Genomic DNA, 27,841 nt, shown 5'->3' with positions numbered 1-27,841 from the left:
AGGCGGAAGAAAGGGGCATGGCAGACAAAGGCTCTGTTCTTCGTTGGGCTTCCTGCCTACAATATGGCATATGCCACATGCCATATGCCATATGCCATATGCATATGCACATAAATTTTGTTGCATTTCAAGTATTGCACAGAGCTCGGGGACGACGACGACTGGCTCAGCTCGAAAGGACTCTCAACCACTCAAAGGATGGCAAACAGAGCCGGCATACACATCACTTGACTGCATGTGCCCTGGAAAGTGAGTTGCATTGGGCTGCTCTCAGCTCAGTTTAGTTCAGTTTTAGTGGGTTTGTCTAGCTTGTCTGCTTGTTCGCCATGTCTCCCTGTCTTCCAGTCTCCCAGTCTGTTTGTCTACTTGTCGTGCACGTACGTAAGCCAACCGAATTTGTCCATTACAATTGCATCCGAGCCCAATTCCGCATTCCCGCTGCGCGGCAATATGAATCGAACTCGGAGCCGAGGAAAGATAACATTTTCCGCAACTAGAGACTAGAGTTCAAGCGTTGGCAGATAAAGTTGCTCCAGAAATGATGGGTTCGGCTCTCAGTTTTGGGGGAGGCTCTTGTTGGCACAGTGGGAAATAGCATAATTGAGGCTTCCATGGCACAATCTTTATTGTGTCAAGGCTTTGAAACGTGGCCTATATAAAATATTCAGTTTATTGAGTTGGAAAGAGATAAGTTATCTGTATCATCATTTATTTAAGAAACAAATCTTTAGAACTCTAAAGCTTAGGTATAACTGAGATCCTATACGTCTACACTCCGAGACAGAAATTATAGAAAAGGAAGGCTCACCTCGAAGTCTAAAAGCTTAAAATATTTCCAATGTCTATACAATCGAAAAATCCTATAAAATAAATTTAAAATTCGATAAAGCGACAGGAATTGTTCAGTCAAGTGTGTGAGCAAAAAGAGCAGACCGGAATAAATCACAATCAAACAAGAAAATAATCTATAATTCAGTTTCCCGACTATAAAATACCTGCTACTCACTGGCCTGTTTCAAAAAGTGTTGCCTGCACGCAGGCGCAAAATAGTAACTTTGGGGTGGTCAACACCCACAAAATGGATAAAAGTGATTCAATTTATTTAGATTTATTTCAAATAAAAGCTAAGCTTCAATCTTTAATTTTGTTGGATATTTTCAACGTTTACTCCGCTGCGTTACAAAGCACTAAACAGAATTATAAAACCCCCTGCGCTAGGGTATAATTATAATACACAGAAGCAGATAACAATGAGGCAGCGACGGCAGCACCTGATACAATCAAACTTTGTTTGGATTTTTTTTTTTTTTTTTTTTTTTTTTTTTTTTTTTTTATATGTATATTTTTATTATTCGATTAGCACACTGCTACCCAAGTGGCAGCTTAATCTAATCAGTCTATTAATTAATTCAAATACAATTGTCTATAGTGTTTTTCTTAAGACTAGTAATTTAAGGTTACATTTTAGGTAGAAATATTGTTAATTTTGTTTTTCGAGTTAATACATATTATGTCAGAACCCGGTCAGGTAGGTCTTGAGGGTGGTGCCGCTTCAGTCTTCTTCTAACGGTTGTCTGAGGGTCAGCGTAATTAATGGCCGCAGTTCCAAGTTTCCTGGCTAGGCTGTTAGGATGCGCATTGAGTCGTTCCATGTACTTCTTTGAAATAGACTGCAGCTTGTCGCCGATTTTGGGCACCTTGAGGTCGCGTTCTATGTCGCTGGTTCGCATATACCAAGGAGCCCCAGAGATCCTCCTCAAAGTTTTAGACTGTAAAATTCGGATCTTGTTAAGATTAGATTTCGCCGCAATGCCATAAACTTGAAGACCGTAGAAGAGACTGGGCGCTAGTATGGCCTTGTAAATCATGACCTTGCAGCCCAGGGATAACCTGTTGCGTGGGGCAAGTAGCCATGACATACGAGCAACCTTGCTCCTGAAGGAGTGCTGTACAGCCGTGATATGCCTCTTGAAGGTAAGTTTCTTGTCTAGGGTGACACCTAGGTATTTATACGCCTGATGGTTCCTGATTGGACTTCCATTCAGACTGACACCTGGACAAGTTTCTCGGCGGTTTGTGAACGTCACATTGGCGCATTTGTCAGCGTTGATTCGCACATTCCAGTTCTCAGCCCATAGTTGAAATGCATCCAGGTATTCTTGCAGTGCAAATGTGGCTGCTAAGATACTTTTACTTTTTGTGAGTACAGCAGTATCATCAGCGTAGGTAGCTATTAGCACATCCTTTTCTTCAACTTCCGTGATTGGTGTGTGAGTCGGCATGTCCGAAGCGAAAATGGAATACAGGGTCGGGCCAAGTACGCTACCTTGTGGGACTCCAGCAGAAATACGTTTGACGGTCGATTTGTACCCATCGTCAGAGACGTGGAATGTGCGTTCTTCAAGGAAACTTTTTACAAGCTGGAACAGCTGAGGCGTGAACAGACTCTTCGCTTTGTAAAGAAGCCCAGGGTGCCAGACCCTGTCAAAAGCCTGTTGAATATCAAGGAAGGCAGCCACAGCGTATTCTTTATTTTCCATGGCTTCTAGCGTAAAGTTGACTACTCTATGCAGTTGCTCAGGAGTGCCGTGCTGTAGGCGGAAACCGAACTGGAATTTCGGGATCGCTCTGGTGACATTTTCGAAAGTTAGTAGCCTGTTTAGGATAAGCCTTTCCATAATTTTCCCCAGTGAAGGAAGTAGACTGATGGGCCTGTACGAGTCCACATTTGTCGGCAGTTTTCCAGGTTTGAGTATCATTATTATACTCGCCGATTTCCAGACTTTCGGAAAATATCCAATATTTAATATACTGTTGTATATCAGCACAAGGAACTGCAAGGCTTTATCTGGTAGAAGTCGAATGGTTCTGTTGTCAAGAAGGTCTTCCCCAGGAGTTTTCTTTGGCGACATTTTAGATACTAGGATCTTTACTTCTGACAACGTTACAGGGCTAACAGGCAGGCTCAATTGAAATGGAGATTCCAAGTACTCTTCAACTTGTTGACATTGCCTTTCCGGTGCATAATCGTAAGGCCGAAAACGCTGCTCAAGGTTTTTAGCGAACACTTCAGCTTTCTCCTGGCTAGTGCGACACCAGCCACCTGTGGTATTTCTAATAGCTGATTTTGGGGTGGGCTGAGCTTTGTACCTTTTCGTGATTCGCCACAATGAATAATTTGTACTGGCGTCTGTCCCCAAGTTTTCAAGAAAGTTGTCTATTTGGTCCTGCTTTCTTCTGGCAAGGGCCTTATGTAGACAGTTGGCCAGCCTACTGTGTATCTGTTGGATACGATAATCTCCTGTTCTTGCGTATTCCCTTCTTACTCTACGTTTCAGACTAAGCAAGGCCGCAATTCTGGGTGGTAACTGGAGTGGTCTAGGAGCGTATGTGTCATGCCGGTTTCTGGGTGCCGCAAGCTCAGCAGCCTGGCTTATTTTACTCATGAAAAGGCTGATGGCACTATCAATATCCCCCTCCTCTAGCATTTGTATATTAACCTCGCTCAGCTGTTCAAGGTGGGCTTTGAAGACGTTTATGTTGGCACCGTGGGCAAGTAATCGTGATCGTTGTGGTTTTCTCAACGGCGTGGTATGCAGTTCAGCCAAAACCGGGACGTGGTCCGACGACAGTTCGTGAAGTGTTCGCACATTTAGCCTGCCCATTGTGAACCCATTAGTAACAAAGAAGTCTAGTGCTGACGGTGCTATTAGGGGATTGTAGGAGTAGAAAGTGGGTTCGCCCGTAGCCAGAACTTGGTATTGCCCATTCACAATGACTTCTTGCATCAGATTGCCTCTAGGGCAGCCTCTTGAATTACCCCACCATACATGTTTGGCATTATAATCACCTCCAGCAATAAATTTGTTGCCTAAAGCAGAAAACATGGATTCAAATTCGGTTTTTGTCCATCTTTCCCTTGGAGGCAGATATACAGCAGCTATTGTGACAGACCCCTCCGATGTTTGCAGCTGAGCTCTAGCTATCTGCCTGTCATTACTAGAGGTAGGTGGCAGGGGGCTATGACTTAAGGAAGATCTTATAATGACTGCAGAGCCTCCCCTACAGTTACCACTGGGGTGGAGGGCATGATAAGTCAGATAACCTGGCAGGTAGATGCGCTGACCATCGCGCATGTGTGTTTCTGTGGCAAGCATTATATCTATATTATGAGCATTGAGGAATAATCGAAGCTCTTCAGAACCTCTAATTAACCCCCGAGCGTTCCACAATCCGATTTTTAAGATTGGTTGAGTCATTTCGGCATCCGTGAAATAAGAACTTGGACCAGTTCTCTGAAAGCTTTGTTCGCCTCTACAGTTTCCTGTATAAGCTTAAATAGTTGGTCCATTCTGGAGTTGATGGCACGAATGGAGCTTTCTAGCGCAACGAATTTGTTGTTGAGGCTAGAGTCAGAGGGTGAGCATGCGTCACTCTGCAGAGATTTATTAGTTCTTGTTTGGACAGTGTTGGGTCGGACAATGTCAGCATAGGAAATGTTGGTCCTTAATGCCTCACCTGATATGTATCCACGAGTGGAGCGCTGAGTGGGGTTGTTTGTGACAGGACTATCAGTCATCGGGAGCCTAGGCCTCGGCCTTAGTTTCTTATATTTTTCTGCTCTGACAGGGCAGACCTTGTCTGTAGAGGCATGATCACCTCCACAGTTTACGCACAAACATATGTCGCTTGTGCAGAGTGCTGAGCCGGTCATATGAGGACCACTACATTTACCACAAATAGGGGCCTGGAGACAGTAGTTCTTAGAGTGCCCAAAAATTTGGCATCTTTGACATTGTAATAGGTCTTTTCTACGGGAGGCACGTTCAACAGTGACTCTGTATCTGCCAAGTTGAGTTATTTTTAGGGCCTCTGCAACGTTCGGGCATTGTTTTAGGTTAATATAGAATAAATTTTGCCTAGTTTTGTAGTTTATTGTATTTTCATTATCTTCCTCATTGACCTGTATGTTCTTCCAGTCTGTCTTTTTGGGGCAGTATATATTTAGCACCTCAAAGCCGTGCTCACTAAATGATTGTTCAATCTGTGATTTGGGAACATTAGCATGGATGCCTTTAAGCACTACTCTATAGGGTTTATCTTCCTTAAGTTGGTGATGCCAGAATTGACAGTTCAGCGTTGTTAGAGTTTTAACAGCTGCACGGAAAGCGTCGGAGTTTGTTGTATAGATTCTGGAAACACCAAACCTAGAGGTACGTATATTATAATTAGAGGAACCAATGCTCTGATTAAGGGCCTGCTCCAAGGAAAGCGGATCGCTTACACTCGGTACGCATATAGCTGGCGGCTTGTTTGATTTTGCGGGTTGTCCAACTACATGGGGGGCAGTCGGGTCATCATTGTCAGAGTCGGCATCCGACAGGTCTTGGTCCATAGTCTCCGCTTCATCAGCCAAAATCTCATAGCGATTGTCCCCCAAACGCGCGGCAGTGGATGTAGAGGCCGCCTCATTGGGAGGCACAGTGATCTGCCGTTTAGTTTTGCGGATCGGAGGGGGAGTGAGGATAGATAAAGGGGACTGAGTCACACCTTTGCGTTTCCTGTGGACATTACGATCTTGTGCTTGGAAGAGGCATTTTGTCAAATTGCTGTCAGTAGACATAGTTGGGTAAATGCTAGACGCTACGATTGCAGCTTCGGTGTATGTAGGAGTACATACCACGCTAGCTTGGACATTGGTAATTGTGCAGGTTACACTAGTAGTGGTATTGCTGCTAATTGTCACCATCGATTTGGTGATCGTTGATTGTGTAGGCATACTTGCGAGGAAGGCAGATAAATCAGCACTTTTGGCACGGAGCTGGGAGCGTATTACTTCAGGGTCTGCACCAGCTACTTTTCTCATCTCCTCGAACTTATCACACCCATTTCTAGGTCGCGATTGAGCAGATGATTTCTCCATTATAACAACTGACTTTATACTTTCATATGTCGTATAATGCAATTGATATTCACTTCACACGTTAAGAAGACTGTAAGGTAAGTTGGTGACAACCTCTCGCTTGCGCAGGTGCGCAGGGCGAGGGGCAAAACAAAGCACAGCTTAACACTTGTTAATTTTTGGCAAGATTCGCGATAAGAAACCGTCACCGCACTAGCAGTGACTAAAAATAGACCTCGTGTACAAGATAAGCACACAGGCAACGAAAATGTTTATCACTTGCGTGAGGTTTTTTGCCAATTGCGAGCACACGTCTTTACTCTACGAATGCGGGGGGGGAACTGTGATTTGTTTGGATGAAAATAGATTAAAACTGCAGGAAGCGTCAAAGCGCATGAGAACAAGGACTTCAAAGGAGGCGAGTCACCGGGATTCTGCAGTTTCAAGAGATGTAAGAGGATGCAGGGGGGAAAGCATGTCCATTCACGTTACTTTGCAACAGGATGTTGCATCGATTGAATGGTCTAGTTGTAGGTTGGCTAGCTTTATTTCTGCTCTTGTTTTTGTAATTGCTCTCGGTATACGATTGTGCATCTAGTTCCAATTCAAAGAGAGCTCCCCCGAGGAGCATGTGGCCCTATTGCTTTCCGTTGCTTTTTGCCACTAATAGCAACACTTTTGCACATGTGCTTTGGTGTTTTCTGTTCAATAAGCAAGTTTTTGGGCACCCCTGGTCTGGTTTTACACTGGAGACCGGATGTGGGTGGTTTGGTTGCTAGCAATCGAACTTGCCCCCGGACAGGAAATGCAGGAGATGTTGCTGCGAAGACTAGAAAAAACAGAGATGTCGGCCAGTGCTCTGACATCCCCTACTGATTTGAACTTGTAGCAAACAAAAACTGTCAGTTTTTCTGACTGTCCATATATGACGTAATCATCAAGTGGGGAGGGGAACTCAGCGAAAAGATAACTCATGTGGGCCAAATTTATTTTTTTTTTTTTTTGTAAAATTGATAACTTGATGTGGGGAGCAAATCACCAGGATAAGAATGCTTTTATATAATATTAGTGTTGGGGATGTTGTTTGATATTAAAAACGTTGAAACTGTAATACATAGTTTTTATCGATATATTGATCGTCGAAATTATATTGATGTTCTGTCATCAGAAATGATATTTAAAATGTGATATTTGTAAAGATATTTTTCGATACAAAGTAAATTAGCTCTATTTATCATAACGTGCTTTTCATTTCGTTATGCATCCCTAGACAGCCCCTAAGATATTTAAGCTATTACCCAACACTGTGTCATTTTCCATGGCTCCCTGGACGAACTGGCACATTTCCTGTCCTGTTGCCTTCCGCTTTACGGCGCGCATCTTTGACCGAACGTCTTAATTTTCTTGAAAGTCGTTTTATAGTTGTTAAGTCCGACCCCCCACTCATTTGTTCCACGTCGCTCTGCGGAACGTGAAAGGCGCAGCGGCAAACCCTTTTGGTCGGTCGACTCCTTCGCCACTTCCTCCACCTTTTGTGTGCTCAAATCTCGAGACAATAATTTTTATGGCATAAAATTTTAGTTCTGCTCTTACTTTTTCCTCCGCTGTGTGTATGTGTGTATGGCGACGTGGCGGAGATGACGGCAAATGGAGATGAGGGGATATGAGAAGGAAGGGACAATCGTGCCTTGTCGCCATGTAAAACCAAAGTAAATTGCCATTTTTTCTAAGCACTTATTTTTTACTGCTCGGTGAGGCTGGGAAGGCAGGAAAGTGACACAAGTGGCTTGCGTCAGGGGCTTACAGCTTAGCTTCACAGTTTCGGTCTGTCTAACTGACAAGTACACTGAAAGGAAAGCGATTTACCAAATTAAGAACATGCGCAGACTCACCTTGTCGAAAATCAGCATTAAGACTATTGCACACAGAAAAAAAAAATTATATGATATGATGAGTTTTTTTTATAATTTACATAATTGGTTTCCTTGATGTTAAAAATGTTAAAACGATATTATCAAAATTATTACTTTTAAAATAATAACAAAATTGTCAGCTATAAAAAAACTTTAATAAGAAAGCAGTGGGAATCGAACGTGACCCATTCTAACTGCAGCTTGTTATTCAGTGGCAACATTTCGTATTTCAGATGTGAGAGAAGAAACGCTATTTATTTTAATATTATTAATTTATCGAAATGTATAAATACGTAAAAGATTATTATCGATCATTTTTTGCGCAAAATATTTTCAAGATTAAGAACCGTTTTTAAAACAAAGTGAAGGTAAATGTGTGCTCTAATAAAATTTTTTTTTCAGTTTTTATTTTTCTCTATGCTGTGTGGTGTTTTTTTTTTTTTTGTTAGTGTTTGCAAATAGAAAGAAGTTTCTCAGACCTACAGTTGCTGCCACAGAGCTTTGAAGTTCAGAGAGCTTCGAGAGCTGCGACAGCCATTTGTCGCGTCTAGACGGCGCTCCTTTGATATTCGCAATAGAAAAAAACTGAGAAAAAAAAAAAGTGGAGAAAACTAAAAGAACTGGGAGTGGGCCGGAGAATCGTCGGTGTTACCGCGCTAAGACAAACAACAATGGTCAGAAGCGGCAGGCCAGACACTAAGTAATAAGCCGTGCGTAGTTGGGCTTCTTATTCAGCTTTGTCGACAAAGGCAAAATGGATGCCACGCCCACAAGTCCATAAGGACCAATACCTCCGCCCTCCGCCCTCCGCGCTCCCCCAAACCACCAACCGCCTGCAACGGAGCGTTAAATGTTCTCCTAATTTTGCGCAAAAGACTGTAAGAGGGTGGCTCAATTGAATTGAATGGCTCAGTGCTGCGAGCTTTATAAGAAAAAGCCATCATCGTCTGGGTGTAATGGGGACGACTTTATCGTTTAAAATTGCCACACCTCAAGTTTTAGCCGCAAATCTGTTCCCCGAAGAGTCAACTTGGGTGACTATCTCTTTCCTTGGTCCACTTAACCATCGATTTGCTAAATTGTCCTTCTTTTATTCGTTTATTTATTATATTTATTTGCCGGAATCAATACCTTTAACAATAATCAATAAAAATTAATTTCCGCTTAATATTTTTGAAGCTAAAAAAAGGTACATAAAGCATAGTCTCGGTTAACGTATGACCTATTAGAATATGTATTTTCTTTTTTCAATTAATTTTTTTTTGACAGTATTATTTACGATTAATATTTTAAGAACTAGAAAAAAAGACTTTGAACAATATTATCTAGAAAGATCCACTTTTTACACACGAGATTCATAGAAGCTAATATTTAGTATGTGTAAAAAATTAATAAGACTAGATTTTTATATTCCTAGATTCTACATTTTAAAAAGATTGAATGGCCTGAATAATACATATACTTTAAAGCTTGTGAACAATTAAAGTTGATTTGATCAATACAGCCGGAATTTTTGGATCCTTATTTTTAATCTTAAGAGTTAAGTAAAGTGTCTAGCAGATATGTATTTATTTCGAGAGCCATACAATTTTTAAAAGAACCAACGATCCATTCTCATACATTTTTATCTCTTACCTATGGTCTTTTTAATTGCAAAATTTGTTGGGAATTATTTTATTATCAGTTGTAATGGCGATTTTCTACGGGTCAGCTCTGTGGGCCGGCATTCACCTTCAAATGCCAGCTGCCGCTGGGTTGCCTAACGAAAATAAAGGGGGCTTTTTTGGGGATTGCAATTGGACTTGGAAGCCGTCTTGCCGTGGCAGACCAACTAAGCCGTTGGGCGGAAATTAGCAGATACACAGATAAATGCTGCAGCTCCTGGCTTGGCCTATTAACAACTGGCCAGAAGCCTGGCCAAAACTGAAGCTGCAGCTGCCGAGCACACTTATTTCTATTTGTTGAAAGTAACTGCCTCTGCAAGTGGCCCAAAAAATGCAAGAGTTTTCGAGGAATGAACTTTATTTTCATCGAAATTGAATTGCTTCAAGTTTTTAGCATAGGCATCATGGACTATCCAACGACCTGCTTTCATATACTTGGCCAATCGAACTTTATCCATATTTGTGCGTGTCATTATCATAATGGATTAACACGTGTCCATCGATAACGATCGCTTCAAATGAAAATTGCGCTGGTAATGAGCCGATTCGACACATTTGTAAGGTAAATGTTCAACAAATGTGGACAGCATAATAGGTTTGAGTTTGGGCTAGGAGGAGGCGTTGGTAAATGCACTTTTTACACCCCACAGCTGTCGACAAAATGAAAATGTATTTTCACGAGTCCACATAATGCCAAGGACTTATCATCGGCCAGACAAGTGGACATCTCAGCGGTTGGTTGGTAATTTGGTGGGAGTTGGGAGGGGGGAGGTTACTAGGAGTGCTGGATCTACTGGAATTATCCATTAATAGGCGTTGTGTGCTCCTGACGATGAATTCATAAATAAAGAATATATGTGTATGCCCCGGCCGGCCTAATGGCCCAAGCTGTGAGAGGGGACGTGGCTTTGTGGAAATTACACTGTCCATATCCAATACGATATGATTGATGCAAAGTTCGGTGCGGTTCGGTTTGGCTCAGTTCAGTTCCCGCTCATATATGTATGTCCACGTTTGCATGTACGTGTTTTATTATTATGCACACTGAGCACATGGTATAATGCGTGCTGTTAAGCGCGTGGGTCGGTTATCGGGTGGTTTTTGATGGGGGAACGGAGCTCATAGCTCATAGCTCATAGCTCGGAGCTCGGAGCTCGCTTCATAGGTCGGAGGTCAAAGTGTGAGGCATCACAGAGAGCTCTCTGTGGTCAGGTCACATGACGTAAGCACCACACTACACTGAGTATATGCCGGGCCAAAACAAATTAAATTGTATTACAAAAATGGCGCACGGTGAATGGAGAATGGCGAATGGCGTTCCCCGTTCGCTATTCGCAAAATGGCAACGCAGTTGCGTGTAATATCTCGTGCGAATGTGTGACCCGTGTTGGCTGACGTGTGAGTGAGTAAGTGCATCGTAAATGAGTGGCACAATATTGAGCTCCACGCCCGCCCGTTAACGATTTAAGCATAGAAATTCATAACGTCAGGGCCATTTGCTTACAAAGGCAGGACGAAAGGGCGGCAGGATGGCAGGATAGCAGAATGGCAGGACCCTCCATCAGTTATTCAATGCGACAATCTGTGGGGGGATGGGCTGAAGAGCTCGCTCGTTGGCTCGGCAGGTAAATTATGCTGATATTATTTAAAATGAACTATAAACCGCTGAAATAATGCGGAAAGTACCCTGCCAATGTGGCTGAAATGCGGTGGAAATTATGCAATCAGTAAATTCTTAAATAAAATATATTATCCAAAGGAAGAGAATCGAAAGATAACCCACGGATCACCACACAATTTTTCAGCTTTGGGACTGAATCATAATAATCGCAGCAATCAAGTCCTGCACTTTTCCAGCCTTCGTGTCTGGGCGTCATTCCAATCAAGTTGTACACGGTACACTCATAAAAATATTACTTTAAAACTGCGCACAACATACAAAGGGCACAGCTTTTAAAAAAGTGCAAACAGGAGAATATAGAAACTAAACTTTTTTTTACATCAACTTAGTGTAAATTATGTAACTCTTTAAAAAAAAATGGATATTAGGATTATTCATTTTCTGCTTCAGGGCACGTTACTAAGTTTCAGAAAACAATTTTAGAAAATTCAGTTTTGGACTGCTTTAGGTTTTTTACAACGATTTCTATTCTTAAAAAAACGTTTCTAATTGATCAAATTGAAATTTTGTTTTATACCTTGAAAATATATAATATTTACGATGAATATCCAAAATGTATGATGTATTGTTTTGTTAGTGTATTGTTAGGACATGAGCAAAATCCATAGGGCAATATTCGTCTAGACTAAAATCAACTTAAAGTTAAACTTTCGCAACCGAAGACGGCGTACAAGTTTAGCCACCTCAAACATTTGCTCTAAGACCCTTCTTCGTCACCATCTTCTGAGCGGACACTTTAATCAATAAAGTAAAATCTTTTTTTTTTCTTTTTTTTTTTGTTTTGCCCGTTCTTGGCGTTTTCGATAGCGAAAGTTTTGTCGCCTGTTGCCCACAATGCATGTTGTTCGAGAGTGTTGATGAAGGGTAGTATGCCCCCGTACCAAAGTGGGGCAAATTGAAAAGGGGCGTGGTGGTGTCAAGTAGTGGGTAGTAAAAGCAAAAGTCGCCACTGAAATTGAAAAACAAACTGCATCAGCGGGGCAAGCTTGGGGCCAAGCTAAAGGAACTGGAACCCGGAGTTCGGAGCCCGGAGCCTGGAGCCTGGAGCCTGGCAAGAAATTGAATATTTGATTAGACAAGCAACCGGAGGCGGTCGAGTCCATTCTCCATTCTCTCTTCTATCCTACGGCCAATGTCAGCTGGCAAGTTGCCGGCAATACGCGCTGGACTTGAACTCGGACCCGTCCGCCTCCATCGTTCCCCGGATGATGAAACCGTAAAATGTCGCTGTCCGTGGCAACATTCGCCTGTTGATGATGGTGCAACATGCCCAATGTAATATGGCAATGATTGCACCTGCGAGGGGAAAATTCCTGAAAATTCAGCTGAGCTCCTCGGGGCCTCGTCCTCGTTTTTCCCAACAGCATGGAATGGAATGGTATGGAACGGAATGAGATTGCTCTTGTTGTACACTGCCGGTGATTGGCACGCAACATGTTGACAGCCTCGACTCACCGCGACTTATCAAGCCGTCGCGCGCAGCTTGCCAATTTTCGATATGGAAATGCAGTCAAACACCTGCCAGTGTCCCTACTCTGGTAATTGCCCGGCATTATGTCCACAAATACCTTCCTCCTGTTCCAATGTCTTTGTCGAAATTTTGTACACCTAAGTGGTAAACAGTCGTTTGTTATGCAGTTCAGGAGGGATCCCTATGCCAATGAGTACATACGGTTGATTAGCGAGTTTATTTAGTCATTTCCCCGTGCTAGTTTTTTTTTTCTTCCTACAATTGGCTTTTGCCTGACCCACGAGCATGGTGAATATTTTAATTGGATCTCACAGACGGGACACACAATCCCATCATAAAATTCTTCGTTTTTATTTATATATAAAAAGCAGACATTATAATCCGACCCCATCTTGTAAATATTTTCCGTTTCCTATTCCTTTTATACACTTTTCAGCGAAGCATCCGCATCCAGCTGAAAGGGGGGAACGGAAAGAACCAATTTTTTGTTCGTCCCCACTATTTCCATTCAGTTAAATGATTGCAATGACCATTGAAGCGCGGGTAACCGAGCAACACTTGGGGCGCAAATTCGACACAGAGTAATTTGCAAATAGGCTTAAAGTGCACCGTGGGCTAGCGAATGCGAATTTATAGAAAACGAACAAAAATAATCATTTTTATTTTAAAGGATTAAGTTGGCTTGCTCGGGTAGATAGGCCAGCCTTTGGGTAATTCGATCAACAAAAAAATTGTTATGAAGATTAATACAACTTTTTAAAATGTTTCGATTGACAAAGCTTAAAGATAATATTTTAAAATCATGGTAAAATACGCTATTGACCCTCTTATACATTTTTACATAGGAGAGGGTGGTTAAATTTCATTTCGTATTTGAGGTAATTTTGCATAACTATTAAATCTTTTTCCGACATTTGTCATCTGTCCTACCCAATTTAATAAACCATTTTAATTACTCATTCTCTTAAGATATGATTGCTATTAAAGTTTTAATTTAATTCAAATGGATTGTCTTTATAAGGTTGTACCAACAAAATGTTTATTTGGGCCCACTGTGAGCAGAATGAGAGCGCGTTTATAAGGGGACAAATAACCATAAAGACCAGCGGTTCCCAACTAAGGAAAACAAAAACACATGTGTTCTTGCTTCGTTTATCGTCATCAGTGGCAAAAAAACAACGAAAAGCTAATACATGAAATGGTTTTTTTTTTCCGGAAAAGAACCACATGCTCTTATGGGTGGCTCTTTGAATAGGAGCGCTAGATTAACAATCATGTAGCGAGAGCAATTACAAAACAAGAGGGCAAAAGCCAACTGCGGCCCTTCGAAGTTTATATACTCTTGCAGTTCAAGCACTTTGTTAATTTGCCTATGAGGAATGAATATTCCTGCGACACCTTTAGAAGAAAAATAAAATATTGTCATATCGTTTATCATATTTTAATTATTCAGTTAATATACAGATATATAAATAATGAAAGCTCCACAAAAATATTATGTAATATTTAAAATAAAATTAAATAAAAATTCATATTTTTGTTTAAGAAAATAACAACAGAAAAGCCCTATAAAAATATGCTTTAACTTTATTTAAGCTTTTTTAACCTGATTGACCTTTCGGCGGAAATGTCCATATACTTGTACAAACACAAACGAAATCGTCTGCTTAAATGCGTTACAAATTTGTGACCAATATTGTTGCAACCTTGATACAAAAGTAAACAAAACGCCAATGGTTGGGCTGGGCTAGCAGCTATTACTAATGCTACTGTAACGCAAAACGATCGGAAAAAACACAAAAAAAAAGTAATGAAAGAAAAGAAATTCGCTTCATTTAGCAACAAATTGTTGTGACGACAAAATAAAAATACAAATACAAATAAAAATAAAAACAAAAATGAATTCTTGTCCGCTTTCGACGGTTCAACAACTTTTGTTTCATAGACACACTTAAAATGCCATTGCCAATTGGCATACGACAAAAAGAGAACCCTAAAAACGCAGAGCGGAAAACAAAAAACAAAAAACAAAAACAAAAAACCAGAAAACAGAAAACGGAGAAAAGTGAAGTGGGCGCCATAAAATGAATGAAAACCCGAAACCAAAACAATTAAATTTGTTTAAATCGATTTAAGCTGACAATAGACAATGCCAGTCCATGGATTTTGTGGACAGGCGCTGGACTGGACTCTTGTTGGAGGGTTCAAGTTGGGTTCATTTCATTTCGAATCGAATCGAATCGAATCGTTTGAAAATGGGGCGTGTACCACCGTATAGCAATTACAACCGCAATTGCCAATAGAATGACAGCGCTTAATTCCATGGCAGTTTGCAGCTAAAAACCAAACGCCGTAGCCAACGCATGCGGAAGGCTTTATTATTTATAAAATAATCAATTTGAATGTCTAAGTCATGGAATTGATGAAAAGATGAATTTAAAATCATATTTATACCCTTGCTGAGGGTATTATAATTTCAGTCAGAAGTTTGTTTTGTACAAATTTTAGAGAGAAACAAAAGAATTCGAAAGGATGGTGTGGAATAGGATTTCACATTTTACATAATAGCCCGTTTTTATCGACATGTTTGTATACGGCTATACGTTTACAAATAGTTCTTAAAGATATATTATCCTTGTTTTTTTTAAAAAAAGGTACCTGTTTTTGACAATATTTGTGAATACATACAATATATTTATTGATTCGTAAGCCATGGAATAATTTGGTACTTTTCTATAAATAAATTCTAAATTCTTGTTTTTTTAAAAAAAAGTACCTGTTTTTGACAATATTTGTGAATACATACAATATAATTATTGATTCGTAAGCCATGGAATAATTTGGTACTTGTCCATAAATAAATTGCAGATCCGAGGGATGTTCAATCTCTCAACTCGTTTTCTATTATACATCCAGAACTTACTGTCCCTAAGGTTTGTTCTACTTGTTAAATACTTTTGCACAAACACAATATACCCTTTTAAACCATAAATAAAGGGGTGACAGCAAACTAAAAATGTTAATGTGCGGACAGGGTCTTAGCAATTCATATACATATTACACAAAGCGTAACTCAAAAGTTTTGTGGGTCGTTGTAAATGGTTACGATTTCACAATCAAAAGTTTGAGGTATTAATCCAAGTTTGGCGGTTTTTCAACTGGAACTCACCGCACGAATTTCCATCCTTACAAACTGAGAACACCCACCACCCCACCCACCCCGTTCCTAAAAACAAAACAACAGAAAACGAAAACGAAAACGAATACGAAAACGACCAACAACGAACGCCATACCCATTGAGAAAATATTTAACAAAGCGAAAAATTGCACCGCTTTTCTTTTATTTGCATATTTAATTTGTTTTGAGGTTTTTTCTATCCAAGCAAAAAACCGCTGACACACAGGCAGCAACAGAAAAAAAAAGGCAAAACAAAAAAATTACAAAAATTGTGCACAAACAAAAGAAAAACAAACAACACACACGGGCATACTCAAAGTATAACCATCCAAACTGGATATATATGTATGTACGAATGGAACGGCCCTTAAGCCCCCCATTTATCACCACCTCCTGCCATTCGACTGATGGTTTGAAATTGAACTTGAAATTAGTGCACAATAAAACCCAAACAGAAAACCACTAGATAATTGTTTTTCTATTTCTTTTAAAATATTCAAGGCGAAAGCTATTAAAAATAGGTCGGCAAAAGGTTTAAATGATTAATCATATCTGGATTCCCATTTATATTATTACAAATTACGTATTATTATTATTTTGATAATTAATTTAATTACTTACATGATAAGCTTGATGCACTATTTAAACCAAAATGATACCTAAATGAGATAAATAATTGTTTTTTTATTTTTATTTGTTTAATATTTGTAACAATAACTTAAGACGAAAGCAATTGAAGTTAGTTTGCCACATACTTAAAGGCCATTTATAATATTCTTGGCGAAAGCAATTAAATATAGGTGGGAAAAAAAATCATATCTGGATTCCTATTAGTATTATATTTTATAGTACTTCCTATTATTTTAATAATTTATTTAATTACTTTGATAATCAGCTTGTTGCACTATTTAAATTAAAATTAAATCTATGTAAGATAAACAATTGTATTTGTTTGGAGGAAAGCAATTGAAGTAATTCAAGTAATTATTATTATTATTATTATTATTATTATTATTATTATTATTATTATTATTATTATTATTATTATTATTATTATTATTATTATTATTATTATTATTATTATTATTATTATTATTATTATTATTATTATTATTAGCCTTTTTAATGATAGTGCACTTCCTATTAATTTGCTTTAAGTTCGCTCCAAAAACAATTACCGTAATTAACTTGTTTCACTATTTAATAATGTTGTCGGCTGTGAAAATGGAGTTTCTTTTTGTGCTTTTCGAAGTGTTGACGTCACGAACAGCGCTTAATTAAAGCGGAACCCAGCTCAATGCTAAAAAGGCGGTCCTTCATCCGCAGAATTTTTGTCTTGTTTGCATTCGCCTAAAAGTGGGTCCGTGTCGTCCACCCGTTTCCGAATCCCCATTGCCCCATTACCACCACTACAGTTCCCATCCGATATGATGGCCTTAACCGGCGCTTAAGTGTGGGCGGGCCAGCTCAGCTTGGCAGCGATGCCGCAAGTCAGTTAGGAGCCGCAAACTGTCACAGTTTAACAGCATTTTCATTAATCAAGCCGCTGCGACTCGACTCGACTCGACTGCCACCTGAAGAGTTGAAGAGCCGAGTCGAGCCAAACCAAGCCAAACCACGCCAAACCGAACCAAAGAGGACGAAACGGATTAAGGGGACTCCAGATTCTTGTTTCCTTCTGCCTTTGTCGTCCCGTTGTCAATCTCTTTCCTTTTTTTTTTTTTTTTTTTGGTGGAGAGCCAGCAGATTCCGATTCATGTTGCTCGGGATCTTCCTTTGTGGTTCCGCGTGACGTCCCCAGTATTCTTTTTTATTTGATTTATTAATTTAAAATGTTGAGTACATACACTGGCATTGACACAAAGGATTAAATATGAACAGCAGAGTATCGAAACTGTCATTTAAGACCTCGGAATATTAAGGGTATGTAAAGGGTATATTTGAATATCCAGATCTTAAAACCTATAAAATAAATCTGTTAGATCATTAAGGAACAAATTGAAATTGGAATATTTCTGGCCTCAGCTTAGGGTTAAATAAAGGGTATAGTTGAATATTCAGATTTTAAAACCTATAAAATAAATATTTTAAATCATAAAAAAACTAATTGAAATATGTTTTGTGGGACAAATATAATCCTCTTATACATACATCCAGCAATCCAATTTTTGTTTTATCAATTTAATTTGATTTTTAATTTAAAATGTTTGGAATATCATGCCATATATATAGGAATAAAATATTATCGAAAACTGTCATTTAAGATCTTGAAGTATTTAGGCTTAAGTGTAGTGCTTTATGAAGATAAGCGCAAAGGGGTACATTTTCAAAAACTCAGATCCTTAAACCCATAAAATATATCGGTTGATCAGAATATCATTCGGCTTAAGCTTAGGTGTTTTTTTTTTATAAAGGTTATACTGCATCCCTTTGAAAATCCCGAAAATATATTTGTTGATTAGAAGCGATCAATGAAATTGGAATATAATTTGGGTGCCATGACAAACATAATCCTCTCATATATGCAGCAAACCCATATGTGCGAGCACATGTTCCGAATTCCGCGCTAATTACCCAATCCCATTGATGACACACAACAAACTTTTGCCAATAAGGCAAATCCCTTTGGCCTTGCGCTAAGGTCTCACCTTTCGCCTCGTTAGCAACCCTTAGGTGTCCCTGAGTCCCTGTGCCCCTGTGTCCATGGTCAGGAGCAACCTGTCCAACCCAACCCAACCCAAAACACCACACACTTTGCGGAACACTTTATTAATTGACAAACTCTGTCTCTCTCTCTGCATTTCTGCGCATTTCTTTCAGGTGGAAACGGAGCACGGCTATTTGCGAGCTTAGAGCCCACCGCCGTCCGCCGGGACATTAATTAATCACGGCCTTGTCATTTGCAAGGATCAAGGAGTGGCAAAACAAGCTGGCAAGCAGACCAGGACAAAGGACGAAGGGCGAAGGGCGAAGGAATCAAATTAACAGTGCGTCAAAAGGATTAGACCGAGGAGAAGGACAGGAGGAGTTTTTAGAGCACGTAGCACGCGGCGAGGCGAGTAAAGACGGCCCCAGGGAATCGGGCGCTGGGTTTCAGGGTCGGGGGTCAGAGTTCACAGCCACTTGGTGGACCGTGTCGGCACGTGCGCGTCGGCTCGTCGTCGCGGCTTAGCTGGCAATACCGTAACAGCCGAAGACACCTTTGCCAGCAACCGCAAACGCAAACGGAAACGCACGCAGAAGAGCGCCCACAAATAAGGCAAAGTGAGATGGCCAGACAGGCGGTGCTCCTGGTGACCCTGGCAGTGGCGGTCCTGCTGCCCCTGGCCACTGGCACCTCCGACTGGATGCAGAGCTGCGGCAGCTGCCACTGCCACTGGAACTCGGGCAAGAAGAGTGCCGACTGCAAGAACAAGGCCCTGACGAAGATCCCGCTGGACATGAGCAACGAGATGCAGGTGCTGGACTTTGCCCACAATCAGATACCCGAGCTGCGACGCGAGGAGTTTCTGCTGGCCGGGCTGCCCAATGTGCACAAGGTGTATCTGCGCAACTGCACCATTCAGGAGGTGCATCGCGAGGCCTTCAAGGGGCTGCACATCCTCATCGAGCTGGACATGTCCGGCAATCGGATAAGGGAGCTGCATCCGGGCACTTTCGCCGGCCTGGAGAAGCTGCGCAATGTGATCATCAACAACAACGAGATCGAAGTGCTGCCCAATCACCTGTTTGTCAACCTGAGCTACCTGTCGCGCATCGAGTTCCGGAACAATCGGCTGCGCCAGGTGCAGCTCCATGTCTTTGCCGGCACAGTGGCGCTGAGCGCCATCTCGCTGGAGCAGAACCGTCTGTCCCATTTGCACAAGGAGACGTTCAAGGATCTGCAGAAGCTGATGCATCTGTCGCTGCAGGGCAATGCGTGGAACTGCAGCTGCGAGCTGCAGGACTTTCGTGACTTTGCCATCAATAAGCGGCTGTACACGCCGCCCACCGACTGCCAGGAGCCGCCCCAGCTGCGCGGCAAGCTGTGGAGCGAGGTGCCCTCGGAGAACTTTGCCTGCCGTCCGCGCATCCTCGGCTCCGTGCGCTCCTTTGTGGAGGCCAATCACGACAACATCTCGCTGCCCTGCCGCATCGTCGGCAGTCCGCGCCCGAACGTGACCTGGGTGTACAACAAGCGGCCGCTGCAGACCTACGATCCGCGGGTGCGCGTCCTCAACTCCCTCGAGCAGCTGCCGCCGTCGCAACAGCCCGCCCAGGTGCTCACCTCCGAGCTGCGCATCGTGGGCGTTCGGCCCTCGGACAAGGGCGCCTACACCTGTGTGGCGGACAACCGCGGCGGTCGGGCGGAGGCCGAGTTCCAGCTGATCGTGAGCGGCGACTATGCCGGCGCCGTCTCCTCCTCCGACGGCATGGGTGGCCTGGGCGGCCTGGGCATGGGCGCCATCGGAGCGCCGGCCATCGATCCGCAGACGAATGTGTTCTTGATCATCTGCCTGATCACCACCACGCTCCTGCTGCTGCTCATCGTGGTGGTGTTGACGCTGTTCTGGTACTGCCGCCGCATCAAGACCTACCAGAAGGACACTACCATGATGAGCGGCGACGGGCTGATCTCCTCCAAGATGGACAAGACGCACAACGGCTCCATGCTCGAGGGCTCCGTCATCATGGAGATGCAGAAGAGCCTGCTCAACGAGGTCAATCCCGTGGAGAAGCCGCCGCGACGCACGGACATCGAGAGTGTGGATGGGGGCGACGACGTGCTCGAGATCAAGAAGACGCTGCTCGACGACACGGTTTATGGTGAGTACAAATAAAAGTAGTAAAGTATTTTCCTTTTGATTTGCATCCAATGCGGTTTTTTAGTTATTTTAAATATAAAAATATTTAACAAAACGAAATCATTTGACTGTTTTCGAATTTGATTTAAATATTTAAAACTGTATTAATATTTAATATACAATTTTAAATTCAATAATCACCTATTTATTTGTACTATTCAAATTTAATATCAGTGTGGTTTCATGTTCCATTTTGATTTCATTTAGTGGCGCAGATAAAATAACCAGCTAAAAAATAAGTTTATGGCCTGGTAAATAAGAATAAGTATCGCTAGAGATTTAACATCTTATTCATATTAAATTTAACATTTAACAAAGAAATAGTACTGCAAAAAATTATTATTTTGGGAAAAAAACATCAATGGACTAAGATTAAGTTTTTAAGTTTCGAAACAGAAAAGGCTTTAAATTAACAAAATTGATGGACCATGAAAACATTTTTTTCACAAGTTTAAAAATAGAACAAAATTTTCTTTGATTCCAATTATCGCAAACTCTTGTTTAAGGGGTTATATACAGTTAGAAGGCCGAAAAATCGATTTTTTTAGGACAGCTAGGACTGAAACATTCTGCTCTGACAAAATACTGTGATTTCTGGTCCGAATGAAAAAAAGTTCATGGGAATCAGTTTTGTTTAATTATAAATAAATTTATTTGCAAAGCTTTAAATGCTCTCCTTGCAGGAAAAAAGTTTAACAACCCATTTTAGCAATTGCTGCATATTTTATCTTGTCATTAACAATTTTTATTTGAGATACAATTACGTTTTAAATAGTCGGAAATTCAATGATGGGCTTGAAATATATTGCCTACTTTTAATGTGTTTTGTAAGAGTGTCGACAACCGACAGCATTTTTTTTAAAGCACAAAATGGGTAATAAATTCTAGGATAAATTTAGTTCGCCAGAAGGGCTAATCAACAATAATGATTATTGCCTTGCATTTTGTAATAGAAATCAAAAATAATTATTATTTGATTAAAAATAACGAAAATAAAAAGTACTGATTGTCGTGCGATTACTATAAGTAAAACTCAAAACATAAAATTTAATGTGATTATCTTTATGGCTGTTTAGTCGACAGCCATAGAGATAAACACATTAAATAATTGTAATAATTTATACAAATTTTCCCTAAACAAAACATTCTCTTCTGTATGCTACGTACTTTTGCAAAATATCTTTATTTATTTACGATTGTCAAGTATCTTACCGAAAGAATTCTGTATATTGAGTAAACACACAAACTGAAATTTAAACGAAAAGCCATATTGCAAACCAATCAATGCTTTTATTGGCGTGTCTGAAAGACGCGATGAATGTTTTGGCATTTAATAACGAGGGACTCGACTTACTTTATGTGACATCATGGCGGTTGGGCACCAAATGATGCGAGGCGAGGCACTGTCTGTCAACACAGGCTCGACTCGACTCGACTCGACTCAACTCGACTCGACTCGATTCTGTTTACCCAATGTTTCCATCCGAATGATGTGCCCCGGACCCTATGTCAATGCCAATTCTAACGCCAATGTCAACACACTTGCTATTTCCGCGGAGCAGCCTTTGCCCAGGGATCCTAACTGGTCATCCTCAATTCGATCTCATCGGGAAATGTTTGCTTAAAATATCCAATAGCTAGCCAATCAACTTTTATCGAGAGCACACGCAATATCAAACGCTTCACAAATCAATTGAAGTTCGACACAAACAAACACTTATTTATGAAAAGCGACAAACTTTTTGCAAATACCATCGAAAAATAATATTGTATGCTGCCAAAAATTAAAATTTAATTTAATTAAATTGCCAAATTTGAGCCTAAAAGGGTACAAATGAAATCGCAAAGTTTTTGAAATCACTTTTAAAAGATAAACATAACATAGAATATATTTTTAATTCTGAAGTCCGAAGTAGAAACTACTTTTCATTGCATACTTTTTGAGCACCTTAATAAATAATTTTAAAAAACCTAGTGAAACATTGGAAAAGAAGTGTTGCTTTGAGTCACAATTTCCCTAAATGTAGAGTGTTTATTTATTTTTTGTTAAGCTTTTGTTTATTAAAAGAAAATTAAATCTAAGCATCCTCTTAAAAAACAAATAATTTTATTGCAGCAGTTCTAGTTATATAATTCGTCTTGTAGCGACAAAATATATAAATAAATAACTAGCCATTTGGTTTTAACAATTGAATTGCACTGACAATTGGAAAGACAATTGCACTCGTGTCACTTATTGAGTGATTGGGAAAACAAGCGTTGACATGTGCCAAAGCGATGCTGCCTCGTACAGGGATTAACCAAGAATTATTATATTTTGAAAAGAAATGACAGTTAAAACTATTTTTCCCAGTTTCCGATGAATCGACAGAGGGCTAACGAAGCACGCAAATACCTTAAAACACTATTAACGGAGGACTTAATATTAGGCAGAAATTATTTGAAATCATATAAAAGGAAGACGAGGTTTTTAGATATTTTTATGTTTTAATTTAAGTTTGTTAAATTAAATTGAAATCAACGGTTCGATATGGTCAGCCAAATGTTTATACATCCTTGGCATTCGGTCAGTATGGATAAAAAACAAATTATTGCCTAGATATGAGCAAAACTTTCATATTTTGTTTGTGCTAATTGTTCCTGCAGCTGTCACATATATAAAATACTTTTTATATTATATATTTGGAAAAAAAGAAGACTTTGAGTCTTGGTTTCTTGCTAACTTAAAAAAAGGTACTTGAAAAAGTAAGGATGATCATGAATTGAGTTTGTTCAAATTGTCTAAGTATGTATTTTAGGGACCGCAAATAAAAGTTATAAAAGTATATTTAATTAAAGTCATTAAACAGTAGAAACTTTCCGAATGATTTTAATTTGTTAAAAAATCGTACTTTTGAAATAATAAAATATAAATTAAGGGGTTATATACAGTTAGAAGTATTTTTGAATTTTTTTTTCTGAGAAAACTATTAAATTAAATTATCTGACATTTTATATACATATTAGGTTATATATTAACTGTATTTTTAGACTAAGTATTAGGTAAAATATTCACCGGAATGATATGAATTTTCAGTGTGTATTCCCAAATATATGCACATTAACAAAAAAATATAAAATAAATTAATTTTTTAAAAACTCTAACTGTATATTACCCCTTAAATAATATGAGTTTTCACCAATTTGAATCATACAAATCGTAGCTTTTTTAAATGTAACAGCTGTTGCAGTAAATTACTTAACTTACTTACTCACTTATTTGTAAATTACTTGTTATTAATAAAATTTATAGATAAACACCTTTGTTTACAAATTAAATAAGCGCTATTTGACAAATAATATTTTCAATTATTAAAACTCACCTCCACTTTCTTGCAGTGCCCAACCACTCGCGCGATGAAGAGGCCCACTCGGTGGCTCTTTCAGACACGACGACCACGCCCCGTTCGCGCCACACGTACGTGGACGACGCCTACGCCAACAGCTTGCCGCCGGACCTGCTGGCCTTCCCCGCCCGCGTGCCGCCCACCTCGCCCTCGATGCAGTCCTCGCAGTCGAACATCCCCGATCAGGTGATCTACGGCATCCGCTCGCCGCCGTCGCTGACGAGTCCGGTGTACACGCACATGACGCCCCACGGCATCTACGGCACCAAGACGCTGGCCGCTCCCCACAACGGCTTCATGACGCTGCAGCACCCGAAGTCGCGCAACCTGGCCCTGATCGCCACGGCCAACAGCAGTCGGCAGCATCAGCACCATCATCTCCAGCAGCAGCAGCAGCAGCAGCAGCAGCATCAACAGCATCAACAGCAGCATCCGCTGGGCGCCACCTCACCCTTTTTGCCCGCCCCCGTTGTCTACTCACCGGCCACGGCCGTGGTCATGAAACAGGGCTACATGACCATTCCGCGCAAGCCGCGCACCCCCAGCTGGGCGCCCAGCACGTCGGGCGGAGCGTCCGGCGGTGGAGGCCACGGGGCCATCCAGCTGAGCGAATTCCAGAGCCCCACCTCGCCGAATCCCAGCGAGTCGGGCACCGCCACCACCGCCGAACTGCAGGCGGAGCCGGTCTACGATAACTTGGGTCTGCGCACCACAGCCGGTGGCAATTCCACCCTCAATCTGACCAAGATCGCCGGCGGAGCCTCCCAAAGCGGCGGTCAGCAGCAACAGTACTCGATGCGGGACAGGCCGCTTCCGGCCACGCCCAGCCTCACATCGGTGTCGTCGGCGACGAATGCCAGCAAGATCTACGAGCCCATACACGAGCTAATCCAGCAGCAGCAGCAACTGCAACAGCAGCAGCAGCAACTGCAACAGCAGCAATTACAGCAGCAACAGCAACAGCAGCGACTGGGCTCCATGGACACGGAGCCGCTGTACGGCGTGAGGCACCAGGGGATCACGATACTGCCCGGATCCAGCATCAGTGGTGCCGGACTGGGCCATGCCGCCTATCTCTCCCCAGTGCCATCGGCCGTTTCGCCCAGCCATGCCCATGCCGGCAGCGGCGGCGGCAGCGGCGACTCGCCCAAGACCGCCAAGATCCCACCGCGGCCACCGCCGAAGCCCAAGAAGAAGATGTCGGTGACGACGACCCGCAGTGGCCAGGGCAGCACCAGCCAGCTGTTCGACGACGAGGGCGAGGATGGCACCGAGGTCTAGTTTGGCACCCTGGCGAACGATGCAGAAGCCCAGAGCAGCAGGCAATGAAGATGGATGCGGATCCCTGGTTAAGTTGTATGGCTCGAGGAGATGGAGATGGAAATGGATATGGATATGGATATGGATATGGAGATGGCCAGAGGACAACTACATCAACATCCGCTGTTGCGGCTTGTAAAAACAGCCGCCAGAAGGATTCACGGCACTGCGTGCGTGACTTGTGTGCCAAACGACTGATGTAGGTTTTAGTAATTAAATCGATGAACACATGCAACAAACAACAAACAACAAACAGAAAACAACAATATACAAAACGAGTAAATATTATATATACTCTTCTCTTCAACGAGAATGAGAAACAAAAAACAGATAGACAGATAGACAGTGAAGACTCCACTCCGTTAGGGCGATCCATCGCTTTTAGAACCATCTTATAATCCCAAAATTCGTATATGCGGAAATACGTAAATACCCAATTTTAATACCACCTTTTTTTTGTGTAGACTAGTTAGTTTGGTACAAAACGCGCATTATTCGTATATAAAGAGACATATATATACACACAATTTTAAAATTATATATACCTTAACAACAACAACAAAAAGATCCTATAATGAAACAAATATATTATACAAAAGGGGAAACTTTCAAATCAACGACAGTTTATTTAAACGCAAATAATAATGAACAAAAAAGCAGAAAAAAAAAAAAAACAAAACACACACTTAAAATTTTCAAAATTTTGCAAATTTTATAAAATTGTAAATGTAAAATGCATACAGTTAATCATATTAAGCTATATATTAATGAATACATATACTTAGTGTAAGCAAAGAAATCGCATCCTTAACTCTTTTTTTTTTGTTTTACGGAAGCCACCACGAATCGGGATTTAAACTACATACAAGTATATTGATAGCGGGTAAGTTTGTTAAGTGCATTAGCGGTAGGATAAAGGGTTTGCAGTCGCAATTAAAACAATGAATTGAAACTTCTATGTATACATATAGTCTAGAAAGAAGGCGCGTCGGCATAAGGTCAGCTATAGTAACGATTGTACTAGCTATACAAATATATATAAAATAAATTTCTATGTACATGGACCTATGTGTGTAATTCTAGGCATTAAACATACACCCAATTACGACATCAACACAGAAGAACAGAAAAGTTATAAGCATGTATGTATATCTATGTCTGACCGTACACCTTGGAAATTACCTTCACGCGACGCATTTAATATCCAAACTATTCACGAACTAAATGAAAACATATACAAGGCATTTAGCAGCAATCGTTATACATACATGAATACGAATATAGACAGTAACTGATGAAAACAACAAGATATCGTTCAAGTCGAATGAGAAACTTGGATGATTTAGCGAGCTAGCTGCCCTTAGTAGTTATAAAGGTACAGTTGAGACCAGATCCCGCAACGATACCTTATCATACCATACCTTACCATACTGTACGATATTTCCCAATCGAACTAAATTTTTTTTTATTATTTATATTAAATATATTTTTAATTTCGTGCACCATATAGGCGATAAGCATCTAGATGCATTTTTATTTAATAAAAATGTTATTTTAGGCACTGCCAAACTACTTTATTTTGTACGTGTGAAACTAAATACGGAAAATAGGCATTTTAAGCAGGGCCTAGAAATGATCTGGAAACTTGAGGCCAGTGCTTTAAGGTTACAGTGCGTGTAAACTAAAGCCCCATACTTGCCCCTAGAAAAAGGGTTATTTGGTTATTTGACTTAGGGAGCACTAAATACATAGAAAAATCGACAGAGTTAAATTACCCAACCCATACTTGGTTTAAGCAAAAGTATTACATATACAATAAGTTACCTTACGTTTTTTATCGTGCTCGTTTTTTTGTCTCTAGATTTATTTACAGAATAATTATTTGTAGAATTATCTATACACTTTGGACAAGCGCAACATAAGTGAACAAAATATCTCGGAAATGCAAAATACTTTACAGACAATTGCAAAACTTACAAAAACAAAAAAAAAAAAAACATCAAAAATAAGTTGCGATGAATTTGTTCAAATTAGCTCAAAATCAAAACAATTATAATTATAAATTGTAATCTAACTGTAATTGATAGAAGGGTTCTTATATATACGTTTTTTTATAATTTGCATAATTTACCTAATATATAAAATATTGAAATAAAATATAAATAAAAAGAATCCAACGAATTAAGCGTTTTACTTACCAAAAATAGTGTAAGGTATATCTCCAATATTTATTTGCAAAACTTCTCATAAAGCAAAACAATTGCAATTGATCCAGAAGTAAATGTTAAAATTTCCAAATTGTAGTAAACTATTTATAGAAGTGTATACTGACAGCTATCCGCTTAATCGAAGTGCTTAATAATGATGGAAAATTTTAAAGTTAATGCCCGTCAGGGCATGTCGCCCTTTCAATATTACGCAACATAAAACTTATATTGAAATCAACTTTCGAACAAGTCAATGTATAGGTGTGTGTGTGTA

At 40.5% G+C, this 27,841-nt stretch overlaps 1 protein-coding gene across 9 annotated transcripts in view; it reads left to right on the top strand.

Moving 5' to 3' along the window:
- The window catches only part of LOC128264232 (uncharacterized), a 117,041-nt gene extending 89,500 nt beyond the window's left edge, over positions 1–27,541 (top strand). For all 9 annotated transcript variants that reach the window (XM_052999617.1, XM_052999621.1, XM_052999618.1 and 6 more), the window contains 2 exons: positions 18,631–20,616; positions 24,033–27,541. In XM_052999617.1, coding sequence (XP_052855577.1) covers positions 19,080–20,616; positions 24,033–25,321 — 2,826 coding nt within the window. In that variant the 5' untranslated portion in view covers positions 18,631–19,079 and the 3' untranslated portion in view covers positions 25,322–27,541. The remainder of the gene's footprint in view (positions 1–18,630; positions 20,617–24,032) is intronic.
- The last annotated feature ends 300 nt before the right edge of the window (positions 27,542–27,841 follow it).

The sequence above is a fragment of the Drosophila gunungcola genome, unplaced genomic scaffold (genome assembly GCF_025200985.1).
Source record: "Drosophila gunungcola strain Sukarami unplaced genomic scaffold, Dgunungcola_SK_2 000060F, whole genome shotgun sequence".
Lineage (NCBI taxonomy): Eukaryota > Metazoa > Arthropoda > Insecta > Diptera > Drosophilidae > Drosophila > Drosophila gunungcola.
This window is presented reverse-complemented; position numbering and strand designations above follow the sequence as displayed.